Below are 25,785 nucleotides of genomic sequence, written 5' to 3'. Positions count from 1 at the left end.
GAAGTAAATTCCACAGCTTAGCATTGTTGTTTTGACAACTCGAGCTATACATTTCGTTTATCTACTTGTTTCAGCGTTTTGTTATTATTTCTGTGCAGTATTCTGGCTGAATAGGCAAACCCTCGAGGTGTTGCACTAACATCGCGGTCCGTGGAAACTGTGTGACAAGGTAAATAATCTCGCTTGCACTGACATTGTTTATAAAATAACATGGCATCTCGTGCTAGCTGTTAGTGTTAGCTAACGTAACTACTGGAGCTAAATCGATGACATCTGCAAGTTTAAATTCGTATTCCAAATAGTATACTGTGCAAATGCTATAAATCTCCGCTGTAACTCATATCTGAACAGTGGATGCTGTCTATTAACCACATGTTCATCTCTTCTCTGTTCCCTCTCGGCTCAGTTGCTGTCATCTCTAGCTACTTAGCAGTCTATGAGTCGCAGTCGGAACCCCCCTGTCCGGGGTCAAGGGGCAGCGCGAGCCAAGCAGGTACTGCCCCTAATATCTGCTATTAAGATATCTAAATGATAATGATATCTTCTATTCAGTAACGTTAGTAGGTATAACATATATAGCAGGTATGAATGATTCAGCAACTCTCTCTCTCTCTCTTTCTCTCGCTCTTGCTCTTTCTCTGTCTGTCTCTCTCTCTCTCTCTCTCTCTCTCTCTCTCTCTCTCTCTGTCTGTCTCTCTCTCTGTCTCTCTTTCTGTCTGTCTGTCTCTCTCTCCCTCTATCTGTCTCTCCCTCTCTCTCTCTTTCTCTCGCTCTCTGTCTGTCTCACTCTCTCTCTGTCTGTCTCTGTCTGTCTGTCTCTCTGTCTGTCTCTCTCTCTGTCTCTCTCTTTCTGTCTGTCTGTCTGTCTCTCTATCTGTCTCTCCCTCTATCTGTCTCTCCCTCTCTCTCTCTTTCTCTCTTTCTCTGTCTGTCTCGCTCTCTCTCTGTCTGTCTCTCTCTCTCTCTGTCTGTCTCTGTCTGTCTGTCTGTCTGTCTGTCTGTATGTCTGTCTGTCTGTCTGTCTCTCTCTCTCTCCCTCCCTCTGTCTCTCCCTCTATCTGTCTCCCTCTCTCTCTCTCTCTCTCTCTCTCTCTCTCGCTCTCTCTCTCAGATGGGGCTGCTCCTTGACCTTTCCCCAGATGGAGGGATGGATGATGGGGGAAACGAGGAAGAGCTGGAGGCGGAGCTTCTGGATCTGATGGGAGGAGAAGGAGGAGGGCAGACGCCAGGCAAGAAAGGTGGAGGCAGAGGTGAGAAAGAATCACTCATTTTTCTTTTACAGAAGATCTGAATGAGCTGGATATAGCACAATGAAAAGCACAATTTGAGCTGTCTGTCTTATCCATATGACAATAGATTTCTAGTGCTTAAAGGATTAATTTGATTTCGTACTCCCTCATAACTTGCTGCTACATGATCTAGTGATGCTTCTAATGTATTTGTCTGTGTCTAGCTCCTGTTGCCATGGCTGAAATAGAGCGAATGGCAGCTCTCTGTATGAAAGACCTGGACGATGAAGAAGTAGGGGATGAAAATTTGGATGATGATGCAGATCTACTGGTAACAGACCATTCCTTCCCTTTTTTTTTTATCATTTTACAAGATAATGGCCCTAAAGTTAGAAGTTGAATTGTTTTGAATATCACCATTTTCCTCTTTACTGTGTGAATGTTTGTAGGCGGAACTGAATGAGGTTTTGGAGGATGATGAGGAGGAAACTCCCCATGCTGCCCCTCCTGCCGCCGCCCCAGCCGCTCCCAGACCCAGCATCACTCCCCACTCCACTCCTACTACTCCCAGTGGTGCGACGGGGTTGGAGTCTTGCCTAGTGGAGCGCATTGACATGTATAAGACGGCCATTTCCAATGCCAAGGCCGCAGGGGAGTCCAGCAAAGCTCGAAGATATGACCGTGGATTAAAGGTAAGATGGAGAAGAAAAAGGGGATCCAGACTCATCCCGACCTCAGTATAAGCTGATCCCTATACTTGTTACTGTAACTGTGTTTTAGTGCCTTCATTTGAAATTTCTAGATTTGTCATTCATAAATCAAACTAAGACTGTATATACACTATTGGATATGCAGTTGGATATACTGTTACCGTTGTTACTTTTTTATGTATTTTTTCTTTGTAATGTTGATGACGTCTGTTCAGGATTCTTCTCTTCTTTTACCTTAGACATTGCAGTCCATGTTGGTGTCTGTCACGAAAGGGAAATCGATCAATGAGGAGGAGATCCCGCCTCCTGTTGCTACAGGTGGAAAGCCCAACCTCACAGCTCAGTCTGAACTGATCAAGGAACGGGAACTGCCAGAGCCAGCACTGATGCCGTCCCCTCCCACCAATCAGAAACCTCTGAGGGAGGCTCCGCCTGCGGCTCCAAATGCTAAACCTCACAGTCTGACCCCGCCACAGAAGCCTGCTACTGCCATCACTCCAGACACACCTGCTATCTCTCCACTCACCCCCAACCAGCCGAACGCACGGCACTCAGGTACACATGCTCATGTCGACATACATCTTACTGATGATGCAGTTAGGGATGGGATAGTAACCAGTATTACTATATATCATGGTAAAAAACAATAACGTTTAAAAGCCCTCTAATATATTGTTATATTCATGTTGCTGACTGAGTTAAAGTGGATGCAGACCAGTAGCACTTTATTTGAGATGCATTTGACTATTTATTTGACAAATATATATATTTGAATTTTTATTTGTGTTGCTTAGTACTATCCTTACAGTCTCTATAGGCTAAATCAGCATTTTATAATTTTGTTTAGGAGTAAAGATCGAGGGTCACTGGTCCGCTCTAATGAACACTGAAAATTTACTTTGACTGAAAAGGTCCTATCTGTTCTCAGATCAGCAGCCCTATTCAAAGAGATTTCATGATTACTGGCCATCTTATTTACCCCATGAGGACTTGATTTGTATAGAGAGAGACAACCAGATGCATACTTGCAGTATTCAGTATTTGCTGCCACTCACAGACACACACCTGTCTCTGCTAAATGTCACTGTGCTCCACTTGAGCAATAAAACATACTAATTCATCTTGTATTGCATCTTTTTGTTTTATGTTCTCCCTCTTTCCATTTTCCCCACTCTCATTCCTTCATCGTCCCTTCTCTCCCCCACCATTCTGACACACACACACCTCCACTCCTTCCAGAGCTGAAACAGGCGGTGTTGTCCAGACAGAGGGAGTATAAGATGGCTGCCTTTCACGCCAAGCAGGGTGGAGACACCGACCTGGCCAAACGACAGTACCTCATTTCCAAGGTAATAAGACCACTATCAATCTACCAATTGATTGATTAGATGTTGTAGTTTTAAATGTATAGTGTGTGTTCGATCATAATAGATTTGACCTCCCTTCATGCAGAAACTGGACGTACTGCTGGAGGCATTGGACAAAGGAGAGCCACTAGACCTGAGCTCCCTACCGCCCCCTCCTGGTCAGTGGAACCACTTTAAATCACAATCAAATCAAATGTCATTTAACAAAGATAACCAAAGAAAGGTATGAAGCAAAGACAATGGCAATAGCAGAGGTTAGAACAGTTTATATAAATGCTATGAGAAACAAAGAGAGAACAAATCACAACTACCAAAACTATGCTAACAAAACCACACAAAACAATAAGGACTAAACCTATAATGTAATTTGCTGTGTTCAGTAGGATGCATGAACAAGACAGGTGAGCTCAAAGAATGAGCCAATGCTGTTTTGCTGAGTTTGTCCATTAAATACTGTATTTAGAGACCAAAAGACTGCAAGTTAACATGAAGTGTTACACAGATCTTCCCTACTTCATCTCCTTGAGCTTTCTTCAAAGTCCTCTTTTGCTTGCATTGAAGTTCAGGCCCTAGCTGATCAGAGAGGCATTTTAGAGAAAGTTTAGGAATAGAAAAAGACGTCAGGATCAAACTGTTCATTTCTCTGATTCATTTTCTTTCTCTCCTCTTCTTATCTCAACCCGATCGCTACTTGTTAATCATTCAAATCTTCACCTGATGTCATTTGTGCTCCTCCACTGCTCTCTGGCTCTCTGCAGGAGATGCAGTAGCAGAGCGTCGTGCTCCTCCTCCTCCTCCCCAGTCTTCCTCCAAACCCGCCGCCCCTGCTGCTCCTGCACCGGCCCAGGTGGCCTCTGCTGGTAAGACCCCAGTAAACAGCAGCCCTGTTTCTGTGTGATCCGTCCAACTAACTGGTCAGTGCAGTGCAGTTGTCAAAGAAGTGTTGCATTACATATTTGTATAGTGTTGCATGATGCATTTAAAAAATATATAAAGTAAGTGTGTGTGTTGCGTGTGTGTGTGTGTGTGTTTGTGTGTGTGTGCGTGCGTGTGCCACAAAGACCTGCCTGCCCCCAGCAGTTTAGCAGAAGCCCTGCAGCAGAGGATGGACAAATACAAGGCAGCAGCAGAGGGAGCCAAGAGCAAAGGAGATGACCGTAAGGCCCGCATGCACCAGCGCATTGTCAAGGTACACACACTACACACTTTTTAAGTATTATGAATGCACTAATTTATTTTCAGAGCTAAAATCTGTGTTCCAAAAGCAATGTGTAATACATTCTTGCAGTTGAAATGAAATCAAATATGATATTAAACTATTTATAGGAAAATTCTCCCTAAAACACATTAGCTAGTTAGTTATTGACTTACCTTGCATTCCTCCATTTTGTGCTTTTGATGATGTATTTTTCTTATTCCTGCGGATAACAGGCCAGATGTAGATGATGTGACTCGACATCAAGATCCAGCTATTTTTAATAGCAGAAAAATGTTTCAATCATCTAAAACATTAATGGTAAAGGTCAAAAATTCAGTAGAAGAGGCAGTGAGACCAATTTCTCCACAGACTCAATAGACCAGAATGCAATGCAGCATGACTTGCTTTTTCTCGACTGGAAAAACTTGCTCTCTTACTCTTACTATTTGCCGTTGCTCTCTCCACCTACACCGATAACCCACAGCTCAATGGAGCAAGTTCAGACACATTCTCTGGGGCTTGTTGAGAGGCATTTTGGGAAATGTAGGAAATCACTAACTGAAGTAAGAGTTGATGAGGCAAGTTGAGGAAAAGTGGGTACAACAACAAAGTAAAGTACAACACTTCATCAGAAAATAACTCCTGGAATTCAGTGTACATCACAGATTGATATGTAACAGTGTGAGAGCATCTGAGGGTGGATATTTTTTTTTAATCCATAATGGTATTGTGAATTATCTCCTTCCTTTACAGCAATACCAGGATGCCATCAGAGCTCACAAAGCTGGAAGACCAGTCAACTTGTCAGAACTACCTGTGCCACCAGGTAACTTTCTGAGTCTAGACTTGTATCAGTTCCTATTGTGTTCCTGTTGTGCACCATATAGTTGTATTATGTGTGTGTCGCTCCTTTAGGCTGTCCGCCACTCCAGGGCTCCGAGGCGGGTCAGCAGAACTTCATGGGTGTCCTGGAAACAGCTATGAAACTAGCCAATCAGGACGCAGATGCAGAAGAGGAAGAAGAGGATAGTCCAGGAGATGTTGCCAAGGTAACTGAAAAACTATACAGACAGATGCCACCAAATGCTCAAATTCTTATTATACAACATGTAGTTTCAGCCAAGCAACCTGATTGGTTGCTTTCCAGACATAATGATAACTCCCAAAAAGCACAGCTAGCAATGCTTTGTTGTTTGCTATGGCAGCTTTTGTGGTCAAGTTTTTGTTTTTGTTTTCATTCTTATGAGACTTTTCAGACAGGATACTGTCACTACTCTGCAGCACCTCGTGATTACTGCATCATCGTCACACCCATTGTCACAGCAAAGAATATTTCTATAGTAAATTACAAAAACAGAAACTCTATATTAAACATTTTAGGTTTAGCTGATAGTGTAGTTGATAGGTTTATGAAGTGATAATCACACATCCATATTAAGCTCACTAATGCCTCGAGCTGTAGGAGCTGTAAGAGAGAGAAAGACCTTAAAAATGGTTGTATTTATTCATTGTCTTTGTTTGATTCTAACTCCTGCCTTCTTTCTCTCTAGTCTGCAGTGCGTCCGCACACCCAGAAAGCCAAATCTCCAGCTCCTCAGGCCCCTGGAGGCTCCTCAGCTGCTACTCAAAGCTCCAGACTGGGAGCTAAAGGTGTGTATGGAGTGTGTATGTGGAGTGTGTTTGTGTGTGTGTGTGTGCCTGTATGTATGTGTCATACATACATGTTTTACACAAGGCAGAGTTTCACTTTCAGTTTTCTTAATTATTTTCCTGTAGCCCAGCAGCAGCTGGATTTCCTGTTGCTACGGCGACAGGCGTTTGTGCGCGCAGCACTGCGCTCCAAGCAGATGAAGGTAGGCTGTTGACTTTGTTTCTACTGTTATTCCTTCAAGTTTTCTTGACTGTTTCCTCTATTTTTCTGTCATCCTTTTATTTTGTAGATGTCATTATTCCGCTGTTCTGTTGATTATATTTCGAAGTTCCACTAAAGTCTTGAACTTTGCTTGTTGTGGTTTGATGAGTTTGCTGGTTGGCTGATTGTAGGACATGGCTGGAGCAGCGCAGCACCTCAGACACGCCAAGGGACTGGACCCCATGATCAACGCTGCCAAGTCAGGCCTACCTGTAGATATCTCCAAGGTAATGTATAGATATTGTGTGTGTTATGGCCCCCTAAACATATTAAGGCTTGACTGGAGACCGGAACATATGGAAGGACGCCAAGACCACTGAGTAACGAAAAATCAAGGTTTTTTTATTTTAGAAGGAAAAAAAAACATACTCAAAGTGAGAAAAAAACAAGACAAACAAAAGGGGTTGGAGATCCCGGCCAAACAGAACAAAAGATGGGGAAGATACTGGGCCAGCCACGCAATGGGCCGTGCGAACCCAGCGCTCCCCCACTAAACTACCAAAAGGGAGAGTAACCTAAACTGTACCAAAATAACACCCGATAACTGAACTACCGGTGATCTCCAGCCCAAACTAAAATAACAAACTCACCAAACCAAGAACATGCTATAAAAAGAAGTCAAACACGCCGCCACTGCTTCTCAGGTCCCCCTTTTACTCTGCAACTTAATTGGCTTCAGGTGTTTCAGCTAAATTAGAGAACAGGTAGAGGAGAGAGCACCAGAGAGAGAGACAAGGAGAGAACAAAACACACCCACAAGCACTGTGCAATAATGCACATGCAAGGCCACACGTAACAGTGTGTGAGTGTGTATATGTGTGTAATAATTATGTAGAAGAAGTTAAAGGGAAAGTTTTTGTGTGTGTTTTGGGAATATTGTCACAGGAGTTGGGTGTGTTAACACAAAATGTGACAGAAACGGATGGAGGGAAGGAAACCTGTAGGGTGAAATAAAAAAACTTGTGTACACATCTTGATCTCACCTTCTGTGTGTGTGTGTGTGTGTGTGTGTGTGTGTGTGTGTGCAACACCTTCTGCTGTTCACACTTCATACAATTGCCACTCTTCTCATCTTTCTTTCATTTTGCCTCACTGTTGTTTAACACTTCTGCTGTACAGAACCCTTGTTTAATGCCTTCTCCTCTTTCTGCTTGTATTTCTGACTCTGCCCCTATTAGTTAGTTTATTTGTCTGGCTGTCTTAGGAATCTTAGCAATTGATTTCCATTAAATTTTGTGGACAGAAAGGCCTTGGGCCAAGCAACAATTGATTCGATTTTGGTGTGATCTGCACCTGGGATTCCTGCCATCAGACAATTATCGTTTTTTTTTTGCCATAACTATGAAACTAACACAGAATGCTTGATTACACATTTTAAGGGTACGTTTGCAGGGTCAAGAAATCAATTGAACTTCAAATGTAAGTGATAGGAATGATGTCTTTGGGTGTAACGGCAAGTTGGAGAATTGTTCAGCATTGGTGGAAGTTTGCCCTCTCCAGTGCCTTCTAGCCTTCTATTTCTTTTTTAAATGGATACCGCTATCTTTGACTTCTTCTTTCCTTATTTCCCTCTGTCCCTGCGCACTGTCTCTTTCTAAACTGTTACCTTTTTTGTTTCTCACCACCTCCCTCATTCTCTGTCTTCCTTGCAGATTCCCAGCGCTCCAGTCAGTGATGAGGATTACTCCCTGTCTCGCTCCCGTACCTCCCCTCTCTCCCCTCGCTCCAGTGAGCAGTATAACCACCTCATGGAGCTCTTACGGCAGCAGCATGAGGTTAGGACACACGACTCCCAGCCTTTTTATATACATTTTGTGCACCTCCCTAAATGGAGCTCTTGCTGTATTTTAACAATCATTAGATACATTATTGATATAATCTCTGTGATTATGGGCTATCAATAGTCCGCGCACCATCTTTCCAGTTGCTCCAATCTGCTTTTAAGATTGTTTCATACCTTTGGCTATAGTTTTCTTCCTTTTCTCTCCCACACCATCTTTCCTGTTCTCCTTGATCTACAGAAATGTCTGGGCTACTCTCAACAGTTCACAAACTTGGGCAATGTGGCTGAGACCATGAAGTAAGAAACATTCCCCGTTTGTGTGTGTGTGTGTGTGTGTGCATGTTATCACATGTCTGCATATATTAGCCTGCATATCTTGCATTTGAAGCATAATGCCTTCATGTTGCTACAATTTAAGCTCTATGCAAGGATCCTGTGGCTCAAACTGCTGACAAAACATAATTTTATTCTTGATGAAAGTCATAATTTTATTTTTGGGTATTAGGCCAGTAATGATCTTACTACGAAATACCACAAAAAGTAAAATCAATCTATGTAGGCTAAAACATTGGTGCTTGGTAGAACTTTGATTTAATGTTACAACATAAAACTTCACTGCAACTAAGATGCACTGGTAAAATGTTTTCATCATGAAAATATCGCAGACAGATAGCAAAAACTGGTTACAACAACATCCAGCTTAGTTCACATGCATACACAAACATAGGAGAAATCCAGCACACAACATCTGTATATCGATACAGTCAATCTGCAACGGACAGCAGGAACAGATTCTGTCATTTCAAATGAATGAATTTCCATTGGAGACTAATGCATTAAATGCATCAGATGTAACTGTGGCATGAGGCTTATCAAACAGACTGTGATTCTGCTGTATTCCTCCTTGGGAGCACCCACTCAAGTGTAAGCAGCAACTGTTCTTCTCCCCAGGTTTGAGAAGCTAGCTGAGGAGAGTATGAAGAACATAGAGGTCCTGAAGAAGTCCCACGCCAAGGGCCACCCGGTGCCCAAGTGCCACACCGAGGAGAGGACCTTCAACACTGTCAGGTCAGCAAAAAACTCATGTGATATGGTTAAAGTCACAATGAATGGCATATCATAACGTACACCTACTTATCAATAAATCCCCCCATTCTGTCATTATTTGTCATTATTTTTATGTAAAAATCCTATTACTTTAACTTCCTTGAAACCGGCTTATTTTTAGTGGTTGCTTCATGGAGTACCAGTAGGTGGACATAAAAATAGTACCATCACAGATTTTTGACCAATCCCCCGTCCGCCCCTCCCATCATATGAAAACTTTCAAAATGTCCCGAGTGGTAAATTGGTTATGGTGGTGCATTTTTGGGTGTTCACCCCCAGAAACCCTGTTTCCTTTTCCTAAGACGCCACAGTTGCATTCCAGTGGCTGGAATTAATTCATTTTGAAGAAACTGAAATTTGTGACAGCAATTTTTGAATTTTTGAACACATTTTCTCACTGTGTCCCACCTAAACATCCTGTTTCAACTGGAAATATGTTACGGAAGCAAGACACCATCCAAATGCCACTTCATTGTGATTTTAAGGAAGCGGAAACTTTGTCTTATGTGAAACATCAGGATGCATCATAAATATCCGTACCTTGCATCTCATCGTTTGTATTTATATAGATCGCTCAACATATGCATTGATTGTAGTGTTATGAAACCGTTTCTTTTAGACACAAAGAGGATTGCTCTCCCTGATTAGAGTGGTAGATGAGTCAGCCTTGTTGGCCAGATGAACACAGAGTGACTCAATGTGACTCACACTGACACTCTGGCTCTGGACCAGAATCACACCAAGAGCAAATAACTAAGAGCTTGCAGCTAGGTGACTCTGGCATTGGCCCAGTATAGCTCACAGTTGGGGCTGTTTGGCTCTTCTGATGCTGACTGACTGATGTCTATTACTCACGATGCTGGCTGTGAATGGTCATGACCTGTGCTTTTATTTTGTAGGATCTACCCCAACCTGACAGCTAACGACATGATTCTGTACGTCATCAGGGGCATTAATCTGCCAACTCCCCCAGGTAGGCAGGTCTGGCTCTTTGAATTTGCCATGCAGTATTCTTGCATCCTCCGTTAAATACATTCACTTCCCTTTCTCCTTCTTCCTCCTCCCCTCAGGTGTCTCCGCTAGTGATATGGATGCCAGTGTGAAGTTTGAGTTTCCTTTCCCCAGTGCGGTAAGAAACAGCTGCTTATGCAATCTTACACAGTGGCACTCAATGGATTTTTCACTGTTGCTGTGGACCTTTCATTCACCCTGTCGATATCTAGGCAGCAGTTTTATAATTGTGTGTGTGTGTAGGAGGAGGCCCAGAGGGACAAAACAAGCACGGTGAAGAACACCAACAGTCCAGAGTTTAAGGAGCAGTTCAAACTTAACATCAACCGCTCCCACCGAGGCTTCAAACGAGTGGTGCAATCCAAAGGCATCAAGTTTGAGATCGTCCACAAGGGGTAAAAACAAAGACTCCTCTGGGGCAATTCAGGCAAAAGCTTCTTTGTTTACCTCTGTGATATGTGCTGTAATTGTATTCTCCTCTCTTTGTGTTTACAGGGGGCTGTTTAAGACGGACAAGGTAGTGGGCAATGCTCAGCTGAAGCTGGAGGCTCTAGAAAACCAGTGTGAGATCAGAGATATTATAGAAGTGAGTACTGATAATATGCAAACACAAATGTAAATGCATACACACGTGTACACAGCAACCTTATCTAACTGTGGGTATGTGTTTCTTAGGTGCTGGATGGACGTAAATCCACAGGGGGCAAGCTGGAGGTGAGGGTGAAGATCAGAGAGCCTCTAGCAGGAGTTCATCTCCAGACGGTGACAGAGAAATGGCTGGTGCTCGAACCCCTCTCCTCCCCCTCTCCTCCGGATAGACAAAAGGAACGGGTAAGTAGAGGGAGAAAGAAAGGGAACACTTGATGCAGGGAAAGAAAGCTGGGAGATGATCCAGACAATCAAATGGACAGCTTAACGCCCACCTCTAATTACCCCATCACCCCGTTCAGCTTTTGTGAAAACATCTCAAAAAGTGAGGTTGATTCTCTGCACCAGTCACAAGCCCCATCAAAACGATGATTTTCCTGTATATAGGCACAAAAGCAGGGATGCACAGCTGTCCATGTCAATTACCAGGAATCAGTTGTTATTCCCATTCTGCTGAGTAAACCAATTATTTGCAAGAAAGCATTGTTTGAAAAATCTCAGATTACTGGAGGGCTGCTTTAAACGCAGTTTGTATGCACTGCCGCCAAAGTAAATGCTGGGGTAGCAAAAGCTGCAACAATGGCATGAAATGATATTGAATGAGTGAGTTCAGTGACGTCTGTGTGTGTTTGTCTGTATTAGGCTCCATCTCCTCGGTCCAGACCCAGGAGTGAGCCAAGCAGCAGGGGCAGTCATCCCAGCAACTCTCCTCCACAGTACAAACTCCACAGCTTCAGCCTCCTGCACTTTGACAAGGAAAGGTTTGAGAGAAAGGTAGGTGTGTGTATGTGTGTGTGTGTGTGTGTGTGTGTGTGTGTATGTGTGGGTGGTCTGAGCCTATCCACAGCATTCACTTCTCTAAAGCTTGCAATGGGCTGAAGGTCTTGTCAGTCATTCCGCTTGTCTGTCAGATTGCAGACTACCGAAAGAACCGACGGGATCCCCCACCTGACCTCCTCCATCAACACAAAGAGATCACACACAGACTGCAGTGGCAGAAAGCACATCTAGAGAGAGGCTCTCCTGCTCTGTTTACAGGTAACACACACACATACCAACATATGCACATACTGTATGTACATTGTTAATAAGTATGCGTCTCATCCAATCAGAAATAAATGTCTCGTACATGTATGAACCACATTTTCCTTCACCATTATCTGTGTAGAGTATGAAAATGTGTTACGGCGCTTTGCCCAAGGACTTGCTGACTCAGTGAAGAAATTCTCCAGCCAAGGCAACAGGGTGAGTACAGGGTCAGAGCTGGCTACTACACGCATGTGTTTGTGACTGGACGCTTGGGTGTGTGTGTGTGTGTGTGTGTGTGTACGTGTCTGTTCCTGTGTAAAGTTTCCATTCCCTTCCCTTTTTATAGGAAGCTGCCAAGGATGCTCTGGCCAGGTTGAAGATGGTAGAGAATGAGGTAAAAGCTGTCATCTTTCTTACATACTTATCAGTTTATTTTTGCTGGTCTTTATGTGTGCGATTATATATTTCCTTTTCTTTCTGCTGCAGCTGGAATCACTGAAAAGGAAACGCACTGTATGAGAGGAGATGGAATAAGGGAGTGGAGAGGTGGCTGGAGACTGTTAATACACACACACACACACACACACACACACACAGACACACTAACACTACAAGGCCAGCTTGAAGCACCTTTAGCATGATCCGATGCTGCTCCATGATTATGACAAGTGCATGAAGAACCCTCATGATTCTGTCAGTAGATTTTAGAACCTGTCATTTCCGGTTAGATGCCTGTCATGGTAATTCTGTAATTACAAAGGGATCCAGAAATTAAGGCTAGCATTAAAACATAATGAAGAGCAGTGGAAGAGGAAGGCTTATTTGCACTTAGAAGCAAGACAAACACACTACAGAAAACTGCCTCCAAAATACCTTATATAATATCCTTTTCCCTCTTTTCCTAATTGTTTTTCTTTAATTCTCTTCTTTCTCTTGAGAGTTGGAAGAGTTACCCCGATTTACATTAGACACCAGCTCAAATGGAGTCATTTGGTGTCCATAGATGACCAAAAAAATAAGTGTGTGTGAAAGAAAGTGTGTAACCCAGTGGACTAAGGTGTTTTTAACCCCTTCCCATATTTTATGTGTGTGTAATGAGCTTAATCTAATCTGTCTGCTCCAGTATTCCCCGATTACAGTAATCTGCTCCGTTTGGAGTGGTGTGATATGGGAATAAAAACGGGGCTCCAGGGCGCCGCGGCTACATCCCATAATGAGGGATTAGTGTTTGTGTCACCAAGGAGACGACTCGTTCAGACGCGGAGCCGCCTGTGGGGCTCGGGGCGGAGGGGTGTTAACGGCATGAATGTGGTGCAAGCTCAGTTGTGGAGATGGATTGCTTCTTCTTCTTCTTCCTCATCAACTACTTCTTCTTTGTTGACTTCTTCGTCTTTGCCTTCTTCACACTAATTCCTTCACAGGTTATTCAGAAGCATGTTTAAAAGGCTGCTGTTCTTGGATTTCCTTAACTGTTTCACAAATAATGTGAAGTCCATTGTGGTGTCAATTAGAAAATGATCAATTAGAAAATGCAACATCTGCTGTATCACTGTGATGCGTCAAGTAGAGCTGTACAGCAGCAGAATATTTTCCATAGAGATTTTGTTATACGGCAGTTTCTGTCTCACTGAAATCTCCAATGGCAGCACAATGGACTGCTGAAATAATCTACCCAGAGGAAGAGAGATGAATGTGCGTCAATGTGGTTGGATAATTGCACATTATGTGCGTCTATGGGGGATTTCACACTTTGGAATGCATTCTTGTCATTCCTCTACCTTTTATTTTTTTTTTTTGAGTATGAAATCAAGTGGACACAATCCAGATACATCCAGTAAAGCTTTCTAAGAAGTGGATTCATGCTGACAAATGCAGGCGCCTTGGAATGAATAATGTGCCACAGCAGTACAACAACAATCTGATAAATGCATCATATTGCTGCCATGTATTCCTAGTTCTGTTCAATATATTGGACATATTTATCCTCTAATCCATGTGTTTGACAACCTGCTAACCTAAACGCACAAGAGGACAAGTTCCCTTTATGTGGATCCGTACTGATCCCGCCCATCCAGAATGTAGCGGACCGCTGTAAATGAGCCTTGTATTTACATGTGACTCGTCAATATTGATGTTGTCTGTTGACTCTGCCAGCAGTTTCTTGGTCACGTGTCGGGGCAGAGAGTCGCCTGTTTGCCTTGATCCCTGATCCACCCCCTGCCCCACTCACACACACAGTACCAGATACACTAAGTTAATCCTGGTTAAAGCTGGCCTGATATGGGCTCTCCATAGCCCATGGTGATCTTTTACATAACACCCCCCCCCCCCCCTCTCTCTCTCACTGTCTTTTTCTTAGGAGAGGACAACTTTTTGTGAACAGTTCACTTTTTGTTTTTACCTTGCTGATTTTGTTTTTTTTTGTTAGTTTTTTTGTTAGACAGGGTAGTGGAAGGACAAATAGAGCAGCGTGATTCTCTGCTAACAGACACACACATGTTAAATAGCCCTAACCCTTCGTTTAGATATGGGATGGCACTTGGCAAGAAATATGGGAAAGACTTAGCTTCTACTTTACTAGTGAATGGGGGGGTACCATTTAGAGGCACTGTCTAGCTCTGATGTAACCCTGGGTCACAGTGTTGGTGCGTTGGTGTCTCTCTTCTCCTCTGTCAAGGGCAGCAACTTTAACCCTGCATCACCCCAAACACACACACACTCCTACAAAGTCAGCCCCATAGAATTTGAATTGATAGAACGGTCATTCCCATTAAAAGCTGCACTCTTGAACTGACAAATTTTGGCTGGTACACCTCCAGTGGCTGCCATAGAATGTTTGATAATGTTGTCATGGAAATCAGTGTTGATTTGGTGCGTGAGACTCAGAAAGCTGGTGTGTTACCGTGGCAACGGCATCATTTGGATGAACATTCCAGTGGCAGTTGTGATGAACATTCTAACTTTCTGAGTATCATGTTCTGTTTAACTGATGACATCATCAGAATTCTATAGAAGCCATGTTAGGTGCACCAAAGGAAATTACCATGATGCATTAGGAAGTGTCCTTTCTATCTATTAAAGTTCTGTGGTCAGCCCATTCCTTTAGTAACCTTGTGGCCTTTGAGGCCGCCCCGTTGCCATGACAACAAGCTCATCAGCATTCTGTGTGGTAGTTGGATGGTCAGGCAGTAGGACAGATTGTTAAAGTTAGTCCTGCTGGTGGCTCACACTTGTTTCCCTCTCACATACGTACTTTCTCAGTCTCTTTGTTGTTTGGTTTGTCTTGTTCTCAGTTTTCCTTCCTTGATCTCTTTTCTCTCATCCTCCTGCAAAAAAAAAGGCTACACTCCATTTACAAAGGGAAAAGTTTGGTGGGTTTTTTGTATTTTTTTTTTTGTCCTGATCAACTTCAGTAAATGTATTCATCTGGGCTTGGGCAACTATTGTTGAATCTTTTACATTTTTATCTGTTAAGTCATGTAATGGCAATCAGTATAAATTTGTTAATATAAATATATATATATAATACAGCATTTGCTCTGTCTATTTTTAATGGAAGATGTGATGATTTGTCTCTTGAGGTGGAAATGTATGAAAGGCCTGATTGTTTAGGCTTTAATCTTCTTTGTTTGTGAGGTCGGTGGTGTTACTGGCAATATAAAAATATTGAAACTGTATTGAGTCTGTGTCCTTACTATTACTAACATCCTGACCTGCCGTTTCTCGTTGTTAGCTGTTTTTTCCCCCCAAAAACAACATCCTAGCTAATAATAATATAAAAAAAAACAACTGGAAGAATAGAGGCATGTCTTTTTGTTGAGACTACCTTCTGTTGTTGGGGGAAGCTCCGGGCTTTGCTGTTATGCTAATAACTTATTTGAATGTTAAATTTCTCCTGACAAAGGGGAAAAGATAGAGGGGGAGGGGGTGCAGGGAGAAAAAAAGGGAGACTGAAAGCAGAGTCCGGGTACAAAAATAGAGTGGAGGGGAGTCTAAATTAAAATTGGAGAACCCGCGAGAGTTTGGTGGGCGTGGACAGAGAAGGGAGGGCTTCCTGCTGGAGAGAGCACGTGGTTCCGTGTCTGCCCTGTCAGTGTGTGTAAAGGTTTCTGAGCCCTCTCTCTCCTCTCGCTCTCTCCTCCTAACCTCCCCGTTCACACAGCCTGCCAGCTAGCACTCATCCTCCGGCGGGCCCTCTCTCTTTTTTTTTATTCCTCCCCACCCGCGGCCCCCTTCAGCTCCCGTTCCCCTCCTCTTTCTTTACCGCGGCTCCCGGGACCGCCGACAACCAGGCCGCCGTCACTTCAGCGTGTATCTGTTGAGAGGGAGAGAGAGGCACAGAGAGAGTGTGTGTGTAACTGTGTGAGAGAGAGTGTGTGTGTGTGTGACTGTTGAGTGTGTTTGTTTGTGTGTGTGTGCGCGCGCACACCGCAGCCGTCCATCCAGATTCCCACCATCCACCTCGTTCGGTTTGGGTCATGACGCTGGAGGCGATCCGCTACCGGGCCGGGTCTCTGCAGATCCTCAACCAGCTGCTGCTGCCACACCAGACCGTGTACGACGAGGTCCGCTCGGTGCAGGACGGATATGAGGCCATCAAGTCCATGAAGGCAAGGAACCAGACTCCTCTCCTCTCTCTCTCTCTCTCTCTCTCTCTCTCTCTCCCCCTTATCACACTCTGTTTCTAGGGCTTTCACCCCCACCCCTCTACCGCCTCCACCACCACCCTCCTCCTGCATGCTGCATGTGATGTTAATCGTGTGTGTGTGTGTGCCTGGTCTTTTGTGCTCCGACCGCTCACGTTTCTACCGGACTCGGGGGCTGCATGCACGGGCAGCATGTGTTGCCGTTCGCTCGCCGCCGGGGTCCCGGCCTGTATTTTTGTTTTGAATGCATCTGCAGCACCCGCTACCACCCACCACACTGAGGTGCATCTGTAGCTGCCACAGCGACGGTGTGGAGTGGGATAAGGGCTGGATGTGCCGTCGAGGCTTGGCAGGAGTTTCTCTCCCCCCCCCCCTCCCCGACCGTATCAACCCCCACGATTATCTAAGGCATCCCAAAAACGACTTGGGATCCCATGATTTATTTATAGTTTTCGCATTATGTGCAAGCACGACAAAGGTATCTGCCAGGTATCTGCACATAGCTACCCACCCATGAAATGCCCCCCCCCCTTCCTCCTCGTTCTTTGGGAGAGATTATTGATGAATTATTAATGACCTTTACCAGGGTTTTTTGTTCGCGTTCTGGTCTTGTGCTGCGCTCTGTGACACCTTTCACTTGATTTATATCTGTCCATGCCAGAAGCCCTCGCGAGGGAAAGGTGTCCAGGTGATTGTATGTTGTTTAGGTTTTTGCCTTTGGGTGAGAACATTTTGAAATGCTCACCCGGGCCCGATAGATGTTCACCCTTTTGTCTTGCCAGCTACACACAGCAGCGTACACGTTTGATCCCGTGCATGTGGCAGAGTGAAGGAATGTACCATAAGCAGAGAGGATGATGTCATGATAATGGTGCCTAATGGGAGAGCGAGATGACTGGGACGCAGAGATGATATCATGGCCCTCTGGTGTGTTAGGTTCAAAGCAGTCGTGACAACTTTTGGCTCATTACGTTGCCTCATCCTCTTGGTTAGACCTCAGTTAGTGGAGAGAGATTGGTTATTCAGGTGAAAACTGGGCAGCAACTGGTAGATGGTGTGAAACCCACAGAGGAGACGATGACAAGTAACTCCTCCCCTCTCCTCCCTTCTCCTCCCTCTCCTGCCCCTCCAGGTGCGGGGCGCCCCGGCCATCGCCATCGTCGGTTGCCTCAGCCTGGCTGTGGAGCTGCGGGCGGGCGCCGGGGGCGACGACCCCGTGACCTTCATCAGAGAGTCTCTGTGTCATCTGACCTCAGCCCGGCCCACCGCCGTCAACATGGGCCGCGCCGCCCGTGAGCTGATGGAGTTTGCAGAGAACGAGAGCATGGAGAAGAATTCTGAACAGCTGCGGGAAAGGTAGGGCTGGACGGAGGGAGGTGAAGGCCTTAAAGCTTAACTCTGGGTATTTTCCACCTGGACCCTGTGTTCCCATCTTGTTCCATCATGCCGATCGATTCTGACCAAAATCTCATCAGTTGCTTCACTCTAGAGCTACTTGCATCTTTCTCGCCTGTTTGCGCTGCTCTCCAACACAGTACTCCAAAAATAAAAAGTCCCCAAAATATGTCTTTCGCAACACATTGATTGCTTGCCCTGTAATGTGCGGTGTCAGTAAAAAGATGTAAATGAAAATTATTTGAAGTCGTGCCGTTCTTATACAATTCTGATGCTACCTTAGACACAGAAGTGCTAAAGCAATGGCCAACACCGGCTGTGGGTGTCTGTCTACATGCGCCGCTGTATAAGTAGGGCAAAATAAATAGTGAACGTTGTCAGGTCATTTATAAACTAAAAAATAATTATATACATGTCTCATTACATAATGAGTGTCAATGTGAAAAATCCATGTTTTTGGTTGATTGTGAGTGTCCATTGGCCCTACAGGACTAAAACTGAAGAGCCATGCACCCAGGCAAGCAAGACATAAACAGCTCTTTAGTGGAGCAATTGGGGAGATTTTGGTCACAATCGATTTGTATGATGCAAAATGATTGGAAATTAGGGTACAGGTTGACAATGGCGTTATGCTTTGGGGGAATACACAAAGGCTTCTGGGAGATTGATCAATTTACCAATAAAATGTGATGAGAACATCAGTATCAAAATGATCCATCTGTCCCTGGGAGGTCATTCACTCTGGTACTCCATGCAAATTTATTAGTGTACACTATGTTCAGTGATAGTAGGCGACTAGCATTATCGCAAAAGTGAGAAAACAAGAACTTGTAGCAGCTCTAAAACCAAATGGTAAGTAATCTGAAATAATATGCAGCGAGGTCTGGCAGTTTTGTTTTGAGGAGATTGATCAGATTTACATGAAATATGATGTAAAAGTAACAATGTTTGTAACTACCACAGACTACGTTCCCTGTTTCCATAGGAAGTGAATGTGATGGGCGATGAGAGACTGTGTAAAAACCACTCTGCAGCAGAGTGGATGGATGTGTGCTTGCTCACCTGAAATGGTTAGAATCTACAGGCCACATAATAAAAACCATTATACAACAGTTAGTTCCGGTCGAGTAATTTGATTGGACAGGAGGCATTCCATGAGTGCTGATATACAGTATAACAGCACTGGGTCGTGTTACTGTATGTGTCACTCCGCTTTACAGGTGTTCTAATAGAGACAGTTAATGTGTTGCTTGGCAACACTTGGTAGTGGAATCCTGAGGGAACTGTTGTAATAATGTATATAAATATCATTATAATAATCACAGTCGTGCTGATGTACAGTATAACAGCACTCCCTCTCGTGTTATTGCTTAATTAATAACTTTTTACGACTAAAAGGTCAGTCTTGTTACTTTGGATAATGCCAGTCACCTATTATCACTCAGCATAGTGTATGCCAAAGAGTTACCATGGAGCACTAAAGTGAATGATGTACTAGGGACACATGAATAATTTTGGTGTCTGTGTTCTCATCACTTCATGGGTAAGTTCACCAATGGGCCACTCTCTCAAAAACTTGTGTGTTCCTTTTTAAAAATAGAGAGCGCACTGAGGGAAAAAAAGCAGTGCAGCTCCAAGTGAGGAAAGGATGAGATGGAGCAAGAACGATTGATAGAATGTGAGTGGAAGAGAGAGAGAGAGAGAGAGGAGCATGACGAAAAATTATAATGTGGGTATGGGAGAGCGAGGGGAAAGGCTAAACATGAATACGCCGCACCTGAGAAGCAGAGGAAGGCAAGTGGGGATAAAGAGAAGCAAGCAGGCATACTGTAACTCTAGACTTGATGGACACACAGTGGCAGACAGAGCCTCTTCTCAATTCCCACCTCCTGTCGCCCCCCCCTTCTTCTCCCCCTCCCCCCCCTACAGTGTAATTGCCTGGATCGAAGAGATGCTGGAACGTGACGTCAATGACAACAGGAAGATTGGTAACTATGGCGCCCAGCACATCCTGTCTGGGGTCCCGAGGGATTCTGTCACCATCCTCACACACTGCAACACCGGCTCGCTGGCTACTGCTGGATACGGAACCGCACTGGGTAAGACTGGAGCTGTGTGTGTGCAAGAAAGAGGGAGACTGTTGAGATATTTATGGCACTGTAACTGTAACTCTGTGTGTGTGTGTGTGTTGTAGGTGTGGTGCGCAGCCTCCATGCACTGGGCAGGCTGAAGCGTGTGTACTGTACGGAGACAAGGCCGTACAACCAGGGCTCCAGACTGACGGCCTATGAGGCGGTAGCAGAGGGATTCCCTGCTACACTTATCACAGACAGCATGGCAGCCCTCACCATGAGAGAGAGGGGCATTACAGGTGTGTGTGTGTGTGTGTGTTTGTGTGTGTGCATCCTATGCTTGCTATCGGTGTGAAGTTTCCTCCTCAATTTTACTGTTCTCCCCCTTCCCCCCTCTTTCCCCACATAATCCTCTCTCCTGAACTCTCTTTTCCCTCTGTCTTTCAGCTGTGGTGGTTGGTGCAGACAGGGTGGTTGCCAACGGTGACACAGCCAACAAGGTGGGCACATACCAGCTGGCCATCGCCGCTAAGCACCATGGGATACCGTTCTACGTGGCGGCACCCAGCACATCGTGCGACCTGAGTCTGGAGAGTGGCAGGGACATTATCATCGAGGTGCGCCCCCCCGAGGAGCTCACCAGCATAAACGGAGTCCCCATTGCTGCCCCAGGTAAGATGGAGACCATAAGAGTGGATGGGATGCTTGTTTTTGAACAGAACCGGTGAGCTACCACAGAACTCAGTCACTACAAATGTTTAGGAAATGGAGATTTATATAAATTAATAACTATGGTATATGGAACATTTGAGCGCTCATTTAGAGGAGGAAAGTAGCAAGTTGAGCTAAAGATTGACAGTGAAAGTGATGGAGAGAGGGAAAGTGGCAGGCTGGGAGAGAAGGATGAGCGTGTGTCCTAGGTGAGTTTGTGAGCGCTGATTGAGCTGTGTCATGTGATCTCTAATTAGACAGCCAGAGAAAAGAGACACTCGGTGACATCACAGTAATTAAACCACGTTCATTTAATGAGCTCACCGGCCCCTGGAGAGGAGAGGAAAACGTGTGTGCCTGCACATCTCGTCTGACTGTCAAATTTCTCCCTCTCTCGCTTAAAAACACTCTTAATCAGTATCTTTTTTTAATGTCACAGCGCTGTTCTCTTGTCCATCTTGTGTATTGCTTTGTTAATGATCAACTAGGCTTGGGCCGATATTCAATAATGTCGAATATCGCAATATTTTGTGAATGTTGCAATATATTTAGATCACAATTGTGCCAACTTCTGAATTTATAAACCTGTAATCTACTACTGGTAGATTACAAATATATGATATTTTTATACAAAAAATAATCAGTTGTAGTGAAAAATGTATTTGAAGTGGGTTCCCTTTTCCACAATCTGTTTTCCCTGAAATAGCAGGAATGAGCAAATTACACCAAATGGCCATAGTTTACTCCAATGCTTGAATAGAAAGATCAAGTTTCTAGGCTAGTAATAATAATAATAGTAATTATTGTTATTAATAACCTAATAATTTGATGTCATTTAGAATAAATAAAAAAAATAAATAACGTGACACCCTAACCACTGCCGAATGTCGATAATATCATAAATCGCGATATTTTGGTGTGACAGGATCGCGACATTACATTTTGGATATCGCCCAAGCCAATGATCAACCGCCTCACTCATTTGAAATTGCTCGCCGCCTGTCTGCAGGGATCGAGGTGTGGAACCCGGCATTCGATGTGACTCCTCACCAGCTAATCACAGGAGGCATCATCACAGAGCTGGGAGTCTTCCTCCCCTCTGAGCTCCAGGCGGCGCTCACCGGCCGCCTCACCGCCCTCTAGACCCACTCAGCCCCTTCTGCTGGTCCATGTGCGCCACCGCACCTCGCTCACACACACACACACACACTCTCATTCCATCACAGCACACACACACAGACATGGTTGTGGTGGAATTTAATTTACTACATTGGTAAACACACAGTCAGTGTTACATGTCAGTGCACAAAGATCAGTGGCGCACACACACACACACACACAAAGATCACATGTTCTACAGTCTGTCACCCACATATATACACACACACAGACACACACACACACTGCAGGGACTCAAGCAGACACACAAGTGCAGTCTCCCCTTTTCTGTCCTCCTCTTTTCTGTGGTCTCTCCGCCCTCACCTTCTCCCAAGGTATCCATTCTGTTTCATTCTCTCTCTCACTTTCTCTCTCTCTCTCTCTCTCTCTCTCTCTCTCTCTCTCTCTCTCTCTCTCTCTCTCTCTCTCTCTCTCTCTCGCCCTCTCTCTCTCTCTCTCTCTCTCTCGCCCTCTAAATGGCTTCTGCGATGATGAATAGTGCTCAGCTAGACTCTCCCATGAATTCTATTTGGCGAACAATTTTGATAAGTCACTAGTGAGATAATTTTTCAGGGCTTGTTCAACTATAGAAAAAAAAAACTTTGTCATTTTGAAAGTAGTGATTTTGATCAGCCGTGATGTTTAAAGTGAGATTTAAGTGCTGCTACCAACTTGTAAATATATATAACCCTATTGGTAGTGTGTACATATGTACAAAACTAACCCCCTGATAGTTAAAGGTACCATCATTTTAACCAAATATGTGGTTATTTAAATCTAAATTCACCCCATCAAAAATGTTATATTAACATTTGCTTTCGTTTTCTCTATGTAGAAACTTTTGTAGAAGAATAATTCAAGAAAATTGATAGCTCATAGATTTTGAGAACCAGAATTTCGTAATGATATTAGGAGTCGTATTTCACTCACGTTTTACCCCGTGTTACAAAATTTTGAACGCAAAGTGGAAATTGTTGATCAATCCTCCTTAGTCAGCTGAAGCCTATGACGATACATGGCTCTAATTATACCTCACTCCTTGTTTGTATCTTGCTGTTCCCAGTTGTACCGTATCATACCATACTTATAATCTTATACAGTACTTGTATACGTAACCATACTTATTTCAGTACCATATCAATGTCCACCGCTACCACACAGAATATGCTCCATAGGAATAAAAAGTCTAAAAAAGGGAATTGGTGTCATTTTTGCCATAACAGCTTCTGCGTGGAGCTTAGATGTCTGTTTTATTTACTGTATTTCTGTGATAGACGTCAGTAGTAAAGGAATAGTTCACCCCAAAATGAAAATTATCTTCTCACCCCCATGTCAGTCGAGATTCCATTGAAGATTGTAGGAGCACCAAAAACACAGCGAGTTAGCCCTCGCTCCGTTCTTCTCACACCTTTTGAAGTTAACGGGGCAATATTTTTCAGCTCCTAAAAAAAGCAGAAAATGTCTTTCAAAGACCAGAACATTGTTAGTGTGAAAAATATAGAGGATAATGAGGTAGAAATTGGACTTTTGGACCCACAGTGCAATCGTTTGGCTGCAAAACACTTTATCCTGCACAAGCTGTTTGGAGAAATTCAATGGACATTTTCTGCCTTATTTTTTAGCTATAAATAGATGGCTGTATTAACTTCAGCAGTTTGGGAGAAGGCTGAGATAGAAATGCAGGGGCTAATTCGCTGTGTGTTTGTTGGTCCTGCGAACTTGAGTGGAGTTTCGACGACTCTTGGAATTCTGGACAAAATCATATTTAGCACCGAACTTGAGTGGAGTTTCGATGGGTGTGTGTGTGTGGGGGGGGTAATTTTGCGGCGAACTATTCCTTTAAGATTGGTGGGTTGTTTTCCCATTCTGCATTGCCTCCCTATAGAGCGTGCCCTATGACTCCATCTGAAAATGATTCATGGCATAATGACACCAACCATCAGAATGTAATATTCAACTCGGAAGAAATTTGTGGTCGCTTTAGACAAGGCTGTGATCAAGGCTGCGCTTCGCTAAACAGTCACTTATTGCCTTAGTGCTCTGTTTAGAATGTGACCGACTGTTTGGATTATTCCCTCTTCCTGACTGAAATTCTATTTTATCAGAGACGGACTTCCAACCCACCAGTCTAGTATACGAGATCAGGGGCCATGCGCATAAAGTCGCTTAAACTGGAGGTGGCGACCAGAGAACAAAAGCTCCTGTGGTCACGTGATTCTCAAAACGCCGCTCCTTTTTTATTCTAAGAGGCTTTATGCAGAAATCCCGGATGTCTAGATCTATACGAGACTCGCCTACTCACTGTACTGAATGTCACAGGCCCGGACTCGGGGGGGCCCACACTGCTCACTGCCTTACACAGCCAGCAAGTACAGCACTAACGCAGCTCACAACACAGACTACAGCTAGTCTGTGAGCCAGCATGCTAACAGGAGAGACGACAGCCCAACCTACCCCCCCCCCCCCTTTCTCTTAACCACACATGCTGCCCTTGTGGGTTTTAACCATTCAAACCGGTCTTGATGACAAATACGCAAACCCCACCTTTCTACTCCACGCGTGTTTTTCTTGTGTTTTCAAGCCACACCCTCCGGACTGCTGTGAGGTCCAGAGAACACACTCTAGATAAAAGCTTAATGTTAAAAAGTTAAAAAAAAATAATAATAAATAAATTTAAAAAAAAGAGTTGCAGGATCCATAGTGTCCCTGTCCAGTCCATATCCTTGAAGTGTTGTAAAATAGACCCACTTCTTCCCTCACCTCTCCTCACTTTAAAACCTGTCCATCTTCCTCTTCATCCCTTTCCTTTTTCTCTTCCTCTGTCCCTCCGTCCATCAGCTCATCGCCCCCCTCTCTACTCACAACGATGCTGTTAAGTCGCACACAAGGGTAAAATACACTTGTGTATTGTGTTTGAGTTTTCCTTCGTTTTTTTTCTTTTGTCCAGTTTAAAAAAGGAGATCAAGGATAAAGTCGGGGTGGGGTGGGGGGGTGGGTGGTGGGGGGGGGTGCAGGTTTAGACAATGTTCCAGAAATATGTAGCAACTTTGTGGCCATCAGACCTGCAAATTATTTCTTTATTAAACTTAAGAGGTACAAGATTTTGTTTGTCTGTACATCATGATGATTACTCTTTGGCTGTGATTTGTTGTTTTTTGGGTTATTTTTGTTTGTTTTTTTCATGACATTGTGGTTCCTAGTGATTAAGCCATTGTTTAGTACGCCACACTGGGGAGGCCTCCTCAACCATACACACTACCTCTCCGTCTGCCCACACAGACTCAAACACACACATGCATGTACGCAAGCACTAAACACGCCTGGTTGCAGCAGAGTAGATTGACAGATTGCGGAATCGCTAAAATCTGGGCTAAAAATTCTCCAGATCTCACCAACGTTTATATTTATATCTTGAACCCAAAGTGATTAATATTTGCGGCGGTGATTTTAGTCTAGATTCAGACTAGCATGTCATATTGGGTAATGTTAAAGTGCAACAGACTTGTTTCTGCATTATAAGTTTCAACACTACACTCCCGAAGGTGCGGCAATATTACTGTATAATTAAAAAAAAAAAAAAAAAGCTTTCCACCCACTTCCTCTTAAGAAGCCCAAAACATGCCTAACAATCAGGTGCCAAAATTCAGTGCTGGTTGTCACTTTTTACCCACATTGTTTTAATTCATCAAAGTCGGCTGCTTGTGTATTATCCAATGATTATTAGTGTGGCCAGTGGTTACCATGGAAGGAGTGTTGTTCGGACGGCCTCTTTAAGTGCAAGTATGTTATTGTTCTTATTGATAATCACT

At 44.0% G+C, this 25,785-nt stretch overlaps 2 protein-coding genes across 2 annotated transcripts; both read left to right on the top strand.

Annotated features, from left to right (window-relative positions):
• Positions 1-9: 9 nt before the first annotated feature.
• Positions 10-15,661, top strand: cc2d1a (coiled-coil and C2 domain containing 1A). The gene is made up of 28 exons (XM_071536665.1): positions 10-169; positions 407-493; positions 1,112-1,250; positions 1,454-1,560; positions 1,679-1,921; positions 2,179-2,494; positions 3,179-3,288; positions 3,392-3,464; positions 4,065-4,166; positions 4,368-4,495; positions 5,258-5,330; positions 5,420-5,553; positions 6,055-6,154; positions 6,281-6,357; positions 6,548-6,643; positions 8,069-8,191; positions 8,438-8,496; positions 9,151-9,267; positions 10,206-10,279; positions 10,377-10,435; positions 10,561-10,712; positions 10,813-10,903; positions 10,993-11,148; positions 11,608-11,739; positions 11,877-12,003; positions 12,134-12,210; positions 12,341-12,388; positions 12,481-15,661. The coding sequence occupies exons 2-28, from the start codon at positions 437-439 to the stop codon at positions 12,511-12,513; spliced, it is 3,003 nt and encodes a 1,000-aa protein (XP_071392766.1). The 5' UTR covers positions 10-169; positions 407-436; the 3' UTR covers positions 12,514-15,661.
• Positions 15,662-16,101: 440 nt separating this feature from the next.
• On the top strand, positions 16,102-24,938 carry mri1 (methylthioribose-1-phosphate isomerase 1). Its single transcript, XM_071536676.1, has 6 exons — positions 16,102-16,604; positions 17,773-17,996; positions 19,965-20,134; positions 20,230-20,406; positions 20,555-20,779; positions 21,828-24,938. The coding sequence occupies exons 1-6, from the start codon at positions 16,473-16,475 to the stop codon at positions 21,959-21,961; spliced, it is 1,062 nt and encodes a 353-aa protein (XP_071392777.1). The 5' UTR covers positions 16,102-16,472; the 3' UTR covers positions 21,962-24,938.
• Positions 24,939-25,785: the final 847 nt, after the last annotated feature.

The sequence above is a fragment of the Centroberyx affinis genome, unplaced genomic scaffold (genome assembly GCF_046629955.1).
Source record: "Centroberyx affinis isolate AG114_WGS23_722 - 3 ecotype Tasmania unplaced genomic scaffold, CSIRO-AGI_Caff_v1 ptg002924l_1, whole genome shotgun sequence".
NCBI lineage: Eukaryota > Metazoa > Chordata > Actinopteri > Beryciformes > Berycidae > Centroberyx > Centroberyx affinis.
The sequence above is the reverse complement of the archived record's forward strand: the minus strand, read 5'-3'. Positions and strand labels throughout refer to the sequence as shown.

Coding starts and splice junctions, on each gene's coding strand:
- cc2d1a (XM_071536665.1), top strand. CDS start 437: ATGAGTCGCAGTCGGAACCCCCCTGTCCGGGGTCAAGGGGCAGCGCGA. Junction 1,922..2,178: donor GATATGACCGTGGATTAAAG/GTAAGATGGAGA, acceptor CTTTTACCTTAG/ACATTGCAGTCCATGTTGGT. Junction 10,280..10,376: donor TAATCTGCCAACTCCCCCAG/GTAGGCAGGTCT, acceptor TCCTCCCCTCAG/GTGTCTCCGCTAGTGATATG.
- mri1 (XM_071536676.1), top strand. CDS start 16,473: ATGACGCTGGAGGCGATCCGCTACCGGGCCGGGTCTCTGCAGATCCTC. Junction 16,605..17,772: donor AGGCCATCAAGTCCATGAAG/GCAAGGAACCAG, acceptor CTGCCCCTCCAG/GTGCGGGGCGCCCCGGCCAT. Junction 17,997..19,964: donor TCTGAACAGCTGCGGGAAAG/GTAGGGCTGGAC, acceptor CCCCCCCTACAG/TGTAATTGCCTGGATCGAAG.